Below are 12,325 nucleotides of genomic sequence, written 5' to 3'. Positions count from 1 at the left end.
GAGAGAGAGAGAGAGAGAGAGGAAGAATGGGCACGTCAGGGCATCCAGCTACTGCAAATGAACTCCAGACGCATAGTGCCACCTTGTGCATCTGGTTTACGTGGGTCCTGGGGAATCGAGCCTTGAACCGGGGTCCTTAGTCTTCACAGGAAAGTGCTTAACTGCTGAGCCATCTCTCCAACCCCAAACTTTTTTTTTTTTTTTTTTTTTTTTTAACGAAAGAGATAACCGGGCGTGGCGGCGCATGCCTTTAATCTCAGCACTGGGGAGGCAGAGGTAGGAGGATCGCTGTGAGTTCAAGGCTACCCTGAGACTCCACAGTGAATTCCAGGTCAGCCTGGGCTACAGTGAGACCCTACCTTGAAAAACCAAAAGAAAAGAAAAGAAAGAGATAAATCACACCTTCGATCCCAGCACTTGGGAGGCAGAGGCATGAGGATCACTATGAGTTCGAGGCCAGCCTGAGACTACCTAGTAAATTCCATCCAGGTCATCAGCCTGGGCTGGAGTGAGACCCTACCTCGAAAATGCAAAAATTAATTAATTAATTAAAAAATAAAATAAAAAAGAGAAGAGATGGAGGGGACCAGAAGAAACGCACCCAGCCAAAGTCTGAGGCCCACCCGAAGGGGGAAGGAGGAGACCCCAGAGGCCAGGAAAGAAAGGACGACAGGTGTGGGCACGGGGAAGCCAAGGCCCCACCACGCACTGGACCACCACCGCCCTGGGCCACGGTCCTTCCCGCCCCAGAGCCGGGAGACTCACCTGGCAGCCAGGAACAGCACGCAGCTGACGGCCAGGTAGGCTAGGAGCATGAAGAGCCATACCGCGGGGGAGAAGGGATCCAGGAAGGAGAAGTAGCCCGGCTTGCGGCCCTGGGAATAGGTGGGGACGGCGGGAATGAGACCAGCAGCCATGCTCTGCCCGCGAGCTGCGTGTTCGATCCCCGCCCACCCGACGAGGGATCTGGGATCCCGCCTAGCCCACCACGCGAGGTCCACTTCGGCCTCCGCGCTCTCACGCCGGCTCCCCCCAACCCCTTCCCCCCCGACCCCCGGCCCTCGGTCCCCCAGCTTACCATGTGCACCCGGTACAGGATGCTGATCCCCAGCGTCATGAAGGGCTTGGAGAAGTCGATGACTTTCTCGCGTTCGGCTGTGATGGTGAAGGCGGCCACGGCCAGGTCTGCCTTCTGCTGGAGGGCAAGCAGCCGGGGGGCGGCGGGGGAGGGCCGGACAGAAATGGGCAGTTAGCGGGAAGACGATGGATCGCGGGGAGGGGGAGGCAGGAGGAGCTGGGACCCCCAGACTGCCTCCAGCCCCTCACTCGCCTCTGCTGGGACAATGTCTGCTCAACTCTTTCCTGCCCAGCTGCCCAGTCCCAGGCATTCCATTGTCCACTCCCCTGTCTACGTCATCATGACAGCTCCACTTTTTTTGTTGTTTGTTTGTTTGTTGTTCGTTTTGTGACAGGGTCTCATGCAGCCCAGGCTGGCCTCAAACGTGCTATGTAGTTGAGGTTGTCCTTGGACACATGATATTTTTTCTTTGCTTTTTTTTAAAAAATATTTTGTTTGTTAGGCTGGAGAGTTGGCCTAGCGGTGAAGGCTTTTGCCTCCAAAGCCAAAGGATCCCGGTTCGACTCTCCAGGACCCACGTAAGCCAGACGCACAAGGGCGTACATGTATCTGGAGTTCCTTTGCAGTGGCTGGAGGCCCTAGCGTGTCCATTCTCTCCTCTTCCTCCTCCCTCTCTCTCTCTCCCTTTCTCTCAAATAAATAAATAAAATATATTAAAAATATTTTATTTGTTTAATAGAGAGGGGGGCAGAGGCTTTGCAGGCAAACGCCTTAACTGCTAAGCTATCTCTCCAGCCCCCTCCTTTTTTAGATAGGGTCTCACTTTTATTTTGTTTTTCTTTTTCTTTTTATTTATTTATTTGAGAGCAACAGACAGAGAGAGAAAGAGGCAGAGAGAGAGAGAGAGAGAGAGAGAGAGGGAGGAGAGTGGGCGTGCCAGGGCTTCTAGCCACTGCAAACAAACTCCAGATGCGTGCGCCCCCATGTGTATCTGGTTAATGTGGGTCTTGGGGAGTCGAGCCTTGAACCAGGGTCCTTAAGTTTCACAGGCAACCGCTTAACCGTTAAGCCATCTCTCCAGCCCGGGTCTCACTTTTAGCCCAAGCTGACTTGGAACTCACTCTGTAGCTCCAAGGTATTCTCAGTAATCCTCCTACCTCAGCCTCCCAAGTGTTAGGATTAAAGGTATGCACCACCATGCCTGTCTAATATATAATATATTATTATTATATTAATATATATTATATTATAATGTTATATATATATTGTTTTTTTGAGGTAGGGTCTCGCTGTAGCCAGGCTGATCTGGAGTTCACTATGTAGTCTCAGGGTGGCCTTGAACTCACAACTATCCTCCTACCTCTGCCTCCCAAGTGCAGCGATTAAAGGTATGTGCCACCACACCCAGCTAATAGTTTATTTGCAAGGGGTAAGAGAGAGACAGACAGACAGAGAGAGAATATGGCGCAGCCGGGCTTCTTGCAGCTAAGAACTCCAGATGCAAGCATCACATTAAAAAATATATATTTTCCCGAAGCAAGGATAAGTAAAAAGTTTTAAGGCAATTGTTGCCGGGCATGGCGGTGCATACCTTTAATCCCAGCACTCGGGAGGCAGAGGTAGGAAGATCGCCTGAGTTTGAGGCCAGCCTGAGACTACATAGTAAATTCCAGGTCAGCCTGGGCTAGACGGAGATCCTACCCTGAAAAACCAATAGTAATGATAAGTATATAAATATAAACAAAAAGAGAAAGATAAGCCGGAGTGGTGGCACAGGCCTTCAATTCCAACACTCGGGAGGCAGAGGTAGGAGGATCGCTGTGAGTTTGAGGCCAGCCTGAGACCACATAGTGAGTTCCATCCAGGTCAGCCTGGGGTAGACTGAGACTCTACCTCGAAAAAAAAGGGGGGGGGGCAATTGTGTCATGGGGGCATACCTCCCTGGACATAATTCTTCCCTACACTATGATTCCATCCCCCCAGCTTTATCTAGGGCTGCAGTGCCAGGGGCTGCAGACAGAGGGAGCCCCAAAACCCAAATTCAAGAAGAGCATGCCCTCTAGGGTCCAGACTGAGAATACATTAGTTAATGCTAAGGCCACAAACCCAGCACAGAATCCCGTGGCCAGGCGATGGGTCACCAAAGCCCAGCCTTGGACGAGGACAGATGGCCGAGACCCAAACCCGGAGAGTCAGGTGACGACGTGAAAGCCAAAGTCAGCCAACGATGCCACAGACCCGAAGGGTGTAACCGCAAGGACAGAGCAGATGGATCTCCACTGAGATCCAAGGCCAGGGAGAGAAGAGACGGGTTCGAAAGACAAGGAATTCCTCGGTGCCAGGGAGAGCAAGCACAGCCCCCGAAGATGGGCGAGAGCAGAGAGACAGGGCACAGGCTCAGCCAGGGGCTTCAGGGCAAGTGAGAAATCCCCCAATACAGCTCGGGCGCACAGAGAGACGCGCTGTCAGAGGCCGAGAAGCAAGCTGATCTATGCCGGGGTTCCTGGGACCGAGGGCACAAAGCTGTGAGCCCCTTTCTCCTAAACCGGTCGCACTTATGGCAAAGCCGAGAATTGGTGAGGGAACCACCAGGGCTAACACAGGTTCTCCTGTTATGTGCTCCCCATGGTGGCCCCCAGGCACTCCAATGCACACAGGAGGAAACAATGTCTCTTCAGGTGTGCTCAGGAACCCCATTTCCTCAAGAGACCTGCCTGTCTTGTGACCCAGTACCCTCCTCATGGCTCTGAGGCCACGTATCTACTCCTTTTCTCTCCCGTAGCAAGGGAGGTGGCTCTGCTCTGGAACATTCCTGGGTCTGTCCATTTCCCTCTACCTCCATCACCCAGGTCACCCTGTGCCTTTCCACATAAGTGTGTTTCCGCTCAACACTTCCCACCTCTGACAAAGCCCCCATCCACGCTCCGTGTGTAAGCCCAAGGGGGGGAGGGCTCCCAGTTCATTTTATTTTTTTTTAAATTAATTCTTAAAAATATTTAATCTGGGCTGGAGGGATGGATCAGCGGTTAAGGCGCTTGCCTGTGAAGCCTAAGGACTCATGTTTTACTGTCCGGATCCCACGTAAGCCAGATGCGCAAAGTGATGCAAGCATGCAAGGTTGCACACGCGCACCAGGGGGCGCATGCACCTGGAGTTCGATTGCAGTGGCTGCGCCAATTCTCTCTCTCTGGCTCTCTCACATTAAAAAAAAAAAAAAGCACCTGGGAGTTGTGGCGCACGCCTTTAATCCCAGCACCCGGGAGGCAGAGGTAGGAGGGTCGCCGTGAGCTCGAGGCCACCCTGAGACTACACAGTGAATTACAGGTCAGCCTGGACCAGAGTGAGACCCTACGTTGAAAAACTAAAAAGTAAAAAAAGAAAAGAAAATTATCTATTTGAGAGAGGGGGAGAAAGAAAGGCACACACAGAGAGAGAACGGGCTCACCATGACCTCCAGCCACTGCAAATGAACTCCAGATGCACGCGCCACCTTGTGCATCTGGCTTTACGTGAGTACTGGGGAATCGAACTCAGGTACTTAGGCTTTGCAGGCAAGCACCTTGCCTACTGAGCCATCTCTCCAGCCCCATGGTCCTGGTTTAAAACGGCTTCTCACAGAGCTGAGAGGCCCAGGGGAACTGGCTTCCTGCCTCACTGGCTCCTCTCACTTGGTCTCCCACCCACCCTCCTCCAGCCACCTTCAGCACTGAAGATTCATTCCCCACCACAGGGCCTTGGCGCCCCCTCTTCCTCGGCTAAGCTCGGACGTTGCGATCGAAACTGAACAGGAGGCAGAGGTGGGAGGGTCTCCGTGACGTCAGAGGCCACCCTGAGACTACACAGTGAATTCCAGGTCGGCCTGGGCTACAGCGAGACCCTACCTCGAAAAATCAAAAACACACAAACGAACAAAAACAAATCAACAACCACAACGAAATTTCCCACCACACTCAGGGTTCAGCCTTTGAGGGTGACTCCACTGGACCAGCAGTGGCGCCCATCACCCTTTCTGAGCCTCAGAGTGTGTCTGGCTGGTCACTTCAAGTCAACCTGGTTTTCTCACATAATGAAAGCAGCCTCCAGGGCCTGGGCTCAGTGGGTAAAGGTGCTTGCTTGCGAAGTCGGCTAGGCCCAAGTTTGATTCCCCAGTATCCACGTTTATTCCTATTTATTTATTTGAAAGCGACAGAGAGCAAAAGTGGCAGAGAGAGAGAGAGAAAGAGAGAATGGGCGCGCCAGGGCCTCCAGCCACTGCCAACAAACTCCAGACGCGTGCGCCCCCTTGTGCATCTGGCTAACGTGGGTCCTGGGGAACCGAGCCTCGAACCGGGGTCCTTAGGCTTCGCAGGCAAGCGCTTAACCGCTGAGCCATCACTCCAGCCACAAAGCTACTTTTAAAAAATTCATTTATTGGGCTGGAGAGATGGCTCAGCGGTTAAGGCACTTGCCTGCGAAGCCTAAGGACCCATGTTCGACTCTCCGGATCCCATGGATGCAAGTGCCAGGCCGCACGTGTACACAAGGGGGCGCACGTGTCTGGAGTCCGACTGCGGCGGCTGGAGGCCCTGGCGCGCCCGGTCTCGAGCTCCCTCTCGTTTTTCTCCTTGGGCGGCTGGTTGCTCTGGCTCATAGCCCTGCCCACGGCCTACCTGGAGAAAATTCCCAACCAACACGGGCTTGGGTTTTCAGTAAACCCAGCCTCTCTGAATGGCACCCACGGCTGCCAACAGTTGGCCCACTGCATTGCTGGGCCACTTGCCACCCTCTCTGTACCAGCTGTCTTCCTCTAGCATTCTTCCACTTAAGGTCCCTGACCGGGGTCTGTCGCTGAACCGGGACCCTCCCCCAGCCCCGATGTTCAACCAGACTGCCTGGCCAGGGAGCCCCAGAGATCCTTTCTCCTGTATCCCCCTTGGGCCGGGGTTACAGGCACGCGAGGTTATCGCTGGCTGTTTGCAGGGGCGCCAGAGATCAGGCTCAGCTCCTCGAGCTCGCAAAGCGACTGCTTTTGTCTGCTGAGCCGCCTCGTTTTTTCCAAGGCAGGGTCTCGCTGCAGCCCAGGCTGGCCTGGGTCGTGCTGTGCAGTCAGGGCGAACTCAGGTTGATCCACCGATAACAGTCTCCACTGTGCTGGGACCATAGGCAGCTAGTTTGAACTTTTATTTTTTTTAATTTTTATTTATTTATTTGAGAGCGACAGAGAGGCAGAGAGAGAAGGAGAGAAAATGGGCACGCCAGGGCCTCCAGCCACTGCCAACGAACTCTAGACGCATGCGCCCCCTTGTGCATCTGGCTAACGTGGGTCCTGGGGAATCGAGCCTCGAACCAGGGTCCTTAGGTTTCACAGGCAAGCGCTTAACCTCTAAGCCATCTCTCCAGCCCTAGTTTGAACTTTTAAATTTGCAAACAAGGGATGCACACACACACACACACACACACACACACACACATTGGCCAGGTGTGGTGGCACCGGCCTTTAATTCCAGCACTTGGGAGGCAGAAGTAGGAGGATCATTGTGAATATGAGGCCAGCCTGAGACTACATAGTGAATTCCGGGTCAGCCTGGACTAGAGAGCGACCCTACCTCGAAACAACAACAACAAAAAGCCGTTATGGAAGTTGTCGATAAAAATATTATATGCGGGCTGGAGAGATGGCTTAGTGGTTAAGCACTTGCCTGTGAAGCCTAAGGACCCCGGTTCGAGGCTCGGTTCCCCAGGTCCCACGTTAGCCAGATGCACAAGGGGGCGCACGCGTCTGGAGTTCGTTTGCAGAGGCTGGAAGCCCTGGCGCGCCCATTCTCTCTCTCTCTCTCTCTGTCTTTCTCTCTGTGTCTGTCGTTTTCAAATAAATAAAAGTTAAAAAAAAAATATTATATGCAAACACACACATATAAAGCCAGGCATGGTGGGGCACGCCTTTAATCCCAGCACTCGGGAGGCAGAGGTAGGAGGATCGCTGTGAGTTGGAGGCCACCCTGAGACTGAATAGTGAATTCCAGGTCAGCCTGAGCCAGAGCAAGACCCTAGCTCGAAAAAAGAAGAGAGTGCTTACTCCATGGCAAGCCTGACAACCTGGGCTACAGTGAGGCACACGGAAAGTGGGGGCACTCAACGCGCACCGCAGCAGAGACCCCGAGGCTGCTGCAGGCCCAGCACCACTCAGGTACACTTAAAGCACACCCACCAGGTCTAAGTGTTTGACTCCTCCTTCAAACCAGAATCATACACCGTTTTCTTGTAGTGGGTTTAATATCCTCAAGGCTCCCCACCCTGGATGTAAGGATAAGTAACACTCCACTGTATGGACACATCCCAGTTTCTCTACACCCAGGACTCCTTCACAAACACTGGGCTTCTTCAAACTCTTGGCTGTTGTGAATAACCCTACAAAGAACACAAATGTTCAAGATCTCTTCAAGACACTAAGACCAGCTGGGCGTGGTGGAGGCAGAGGTAGGAGGATCGCCATGAGTTCAAGGCCACCTTGACACTACATAGTGAGTTCCAGGTCAGCCTCAGTTTGAGTGGTTCCCTACCTCAGAAAGAAGAAGAGGGAGAAGGAGAAGAGAAACGCGCCTAAGGTGTCCCTGCCACCCCCCAGTTCACCTTACGCAGCTCAGGTGCCCCTTGACCTCAGCACATGGCCCTACATTCACCCCTTCTGCTTCCGGTACTAAACCTCGGACCCTTCTAAAGCAGGGCTGGCTGGTCATGCCGTCCGTCTGGGGCACCGCCCTGGGACCAGTCAGGACAGGACCTTCTGTAACCTCGCGTCCCATTATCCTCTGCTGAGGTCCTGGCACCACCGTCTCCCAGGCCTCCCCGTCATTCTCTGAGCCCACTGGAACCTCACCTGGGTCAGACACGTCTTCATACACAGCGCTATCCCACAAGGCCACCATCCCAGGGTTTCCCCCTTCAGCAGCTCATCCAGTCCCCAGAGCAGTTATTTTTTATGTATTTTATTTATTTACTTATTTATTTGGTTGGGGGGGGTGGCTAGGTAGGGAGAGAACGGGTACACCCGGGCCTCTAGCCACTGCAAACAAACTCCAGACATATGCACCACCTTGTGCCTCTGGCTTATGTAGGTGCTGGGGAATGAACCTGGGTCCTTAGGCTTCATAGGCAGGAGCCTTAACCGCTAAGCCATCTCTGCAGAGCAGAGGGACCTTCATCTGTGTCATCCCAGATGTGAAGAAACTGAGGCACAGAGAGGGTAGGTACACTGATTTCATCAACCCTAAATTCCAGAAGCACTTCCCAGCCGGGCGTGGTGGCGCACGCCTTTAATCCCAGCACTTGGGAGGCAGAGGTAGGAGGATCGCCATGAGTTCGAGGCCACCCTGAGACTACAGAGTGAATTCCAGGTCAGCCTGGACCAGAGTGAGACCCTACCTCGAAAAACCAAAAAACAAAAACAAACAAACAAAAAACACCAGAAGCACTTCCTCACCCTTCGAGGCCAGGGTCACTGGAGGTCACCTCCATCCTCCTAGACATCAGCAAGCCAGTGGAACTGACCGTGGATGAGCAAGTCCTCCACCCTCCGAGGACCCTGCAGTCACTCTGGCTGCCTCTCGAGCCCACAGCGCTGCTCCGAATCCTGTCCTTGTCGCCCCTCCCAGGCCAGCCAGGCAGCTGCTCTGCACACATCCCTCACTCTCACTATGGCCACACTCAGGCCTCTTGAGTCTGTCCCCAAACACCTTTGGAGCGGTGTTGTGCCTGGGCCACCGTCTCTTGACTGGAAACTCCACTTCTGTCTCCCGGGCCACTAAAGTTGGCAGCCTCAGGGACTCTAATGAGCCACAGTCGGGTCATGCCACTTGTGGTTACCTCTGCGTTGCTAGGACACACACACCGGACCAGAAGCAGCTTATGGGAGACAGGGGTTCATCTCAGGCTTTATGGAATCCACGGGAATCTCCGGCACGGCAGAAGCAGCTAGCTCTCCTCCATAGATCCATAGCAGAGAGACTCCACCACGGCCAGCAAACACGCACAGCAGCCACAGATCCAAGTGAACGCACTTGAGGGCTGGCTTACAAGATTTGCCCCCAGTAACACCTCCTCCAGCCAGCTGCTGAAGACTCAAGTTGTAAGCTTAATCAAATATAATACCTCAGCCGGGAGCCGGAGAGATGGCTTAGCGGTTAAGGCGCTTGCCTGCGAAGCCTAAGGACCCAGGTTCAATTCTCCAGGTCCCATGTAAGCCAGATGTACATGGTGATGCATGCGTCTGGAGTTTGTTTGCAGTGGCTAGAGGCCCTGGTGTGCCCATTCTCTCTCTCTCTGTAATAAATAAATAAAAATAAATACAATCTTTAAAATAAAATACCTCAGCCAGGCGTGGTGGCACACGCCTTTAATCCCAGCTCTTGGGAGGCAGAGGTAGGAGGATGGCTGTGAGTTTGAGGCCACCCTGAGATTACTTAGTGAATTCCAAGTCAGCCTGGCCTAGAGTGAAACCCTACCTCGAAAGAAAAAAAAAAAACAACAAAACCTCAGGCTATGTGGGACATACATTCACATTCAAACCACCACATTCTGCCCCTGGCCCCCATAGACTTAGGATCATCTCACAGAGCAAACTGCATTCAGACCAACTTCAAAGGTCCCATAGTCTTTACGAACTTTAACCCCATTCAGAAGTCCCAAGTCTCATCTGATATTAAGATCAAAACACAAGTAAGGGCTGGGTATGGTGGCGCATGCCTTTAATCCCCATGGCTTGGGAGGCAGAGGTAGAGGGATCACTGTGAGTTCGAGGCCAACCTGAGTCTACCTAGTGAATTCCAGGTCAGCCTGGGCTAGAGTGAGACCCTACCTCAAAAAAATTAAAAAAAGGGGCCGGAGAGATGGCTTGGTGGTTAAGGTGCTTATCTATAGAGCCAGAGGACCCAGGTTCGATTCCTCAGGACCCACATAAGCCAGATGCACCAGGGGGCGCATGTGTCTGGAGTTTGTTTACAGGGGCTGGATGCCATGTTGTGCCCATTCTCTCTTACTCCCTCCCTCTCTCTGTCCCTTTCTCTCTCTCAAATAACTAAAAAATAAATAAATAAATAAAAAACAAACAAGCAAGCAAGCAAACAAACAAAAACCAAGTAAGCTGGTGGTGGTGGCGCATACCTTTAATCCCAGAACTCTGAAGGTAGAGGTAGGAGGATCTCTGTGAGTTAGAGGCCAGCCTGAGACTACATAGTGAATTCCAGGTCAGCCTGGGCTACAGTGAGATGCAAAACAACAACAACAACAAAAAAACCCCACCAGTAATTAGTTCCAATATATAATGGCACTGAGTAAACATTTCCAGTGTAAAGAGGCATAACACGGAGAGACTGGACCAGTGAACATAATAACCGGCAGGTACACATCAAACATCTGGAGTTCAAGTCCACCATTCACCCACAGTGATGAGAGTCTCTGGATTCCACTTCTGCCCATCCGGCTGGTAACCACTCCACAGCCCTGGTATAGACAAGCCACCCCAAGATCTACACTGCAAACCACGGTTCATCGTCACAGCTCCACACAATGCCCTTACTTGCATGCCACACAGGGATTTCAACAACCCTGTTTCACGTGCCGCATCTCAGCAGCTCCAACAGTGGCCTCACTGGGTTCTCCACACAAGAGATTTCAACCCCAGGGGCCATTTCCAAAACAACAACAACAACAGCAACAACAACAAAACTATGTCCCACTTCGTGACCTCATCCCCTGTAGTTTCTTGCTTCCAAAACCATTTCCAGCTAAGCGGCATAGTCAAATTCATAAATCTGGGGCAGGGGTGGTGGAATAAACCTTGACCTTGAAGAAGAGCAGGATGCTTCTTTAGAATTCTTCCTTCAAGCTACCTCCTTGTAAAAAAAAGAATTTGTGGAGCCAGGCGTGGTGGTGCATGCCTTTAATCCCAGCACTTGGGAGGCAGAGGTAGGAAGATTGCCGTGAGTTTGAGGCCACCCTGAGACTCCATAGTGAATTCCAGGTCAGCCTAGGCTAGAGTGAGACCCTACCTCGAAAAACAAACAAACAAAAAAAAAATTGTGGGTCTGGAGAGATGGCTTAGCAGTTAAGACCCTTGCCTGCAAAGGCTAAGGACCCAGGTTAAATTCCCCCAGTACTCACATAAGCCAGATGCACAAGGTGATGGATGCATCTGGAGTTTGTTTGTAGTGTCTAGAGGCCCTAGTGTGCCCATTCTCCCTCCCTCTTTGCTTACAAATAAATAAAATATTTTTAAAAACAGAATTTGTATTTTTACTCACTTGAGCCTTCAATGGGTGGTTTCACCTTCAGCCATCTTTTCCTCTGTCCCGATGCAAAGCAGCTGGCCCACCCTTAATGGTTGTAATCAATGTAACTGTGGCAGCTTCAGTGACCTAAAACCAGTCACCACACTGCTAGCTGTGAACTTGCTTGAATGCTTCCTGTGATAAACCATACATCTTTCATATCTTTCTGTTTTGTACCTTCCACCAAGCACATCAGTCCATTACCTTTAAATTCAACCTTGAGGGCTAGAGAGTTGGCTTAGTGGTTAAGGCACTTTCCTGCAAAGTCAAAGGACCTCAGTTCGATTCCCTAGGACCCAAGTAAGGCCGATGCACAAGAGGGCGCATACGTCTCGAGTTCGTTTGCAGTGGCTGGAAGCCCTGGTGCGCCCATTCTCTCTCTCTCTCTCTCTCTGCCACTCTGCCTCATTCCCTCTCTCAGATAAATAAATAAAAATAAAATATTTAAATTCAACCTTGATCTAACTCTCTGGGCATGGGCAGAAGAACACAGCCAGCCTTTATGCAAGTAGCCCAGTTCCAACAAAGTTCTCTTTTTCCCCTTTAAAAGTTTCTAAGCCATAGCACTCAGGAAGTAGAGGTAAGAGGATCACCAAGAGTTCGATGCCACCCTGAGACTACATAGTGAATTCCAGGTCAGCCTGGGATAGATTTTTAAGAATAGCCTATTAAGATCTGTGTTGATTTTTTTAATTTTAGAGAGAGTGAGCGAGAGATAATTGGTGCACCAGGGCCTCATCCACTGTAATTGAACTCCAGACACTTGCGCCACCTAGTGGGCATGTGCGACTTTGTACTTGCCTCACCTTTGTGCATCTGGCTTATGTGGGATCTGGAGAGTCAAACATGGGTCCTTAGGCTCCACAGTCAAGCGCCTTAACCGCTGAGCCATCTCTCCTGCCCTAGCTCTGCTTTTGATACTGTAAGGCTTCTCCAGTCCAAA

General features: G+C 51.7%; 1 protein-coding gene across 1 annotated transcript in view; it reads right to left on the bottom strand.

Moving 5' to 3' along the window:
* Grik5 (glutamate ionotropic receptor kainate type subunit 5) overlaps positions 1-12,325 on the bottom strand; it is a 114,329-nt gene that overhangs the window by 26,553 nt on the left and 75,451 nt on the right. Inside the window, exons 13-14 of the mRNA XM_045134181.1 lie at positions 1,079-1,195; positions 766-875 (exon numbers count right to left, since the gene is read on the bottom strand). Coding sequence (XP_044990116.1) covers positions 766-875; positions 1,079-1,195 — 227 coding nt within the window. The remainder of the gene's footprint in view (positions 1-765; positions 876-1,078; positions 1,196-12,325) is intronic.

Source organism: Jaculus jaculus, chromosome 14, assembly GCF_020740685.1.
Source record: "Jaculus jaculus isolate mJacJac1 chromosome 14, mJacJac1.mat.Y.cur, whole genome shotgun sequence".
Taxonomy (NCBI): Eukaryota; Metazoa; Chordata; class Mammalia; order Rodentia; family Dipodidae; genus Jaculus; species Jaculus jaculus.
This window is presented reverse-complemented; position numbering and strand designations above follow the sequence as displayed.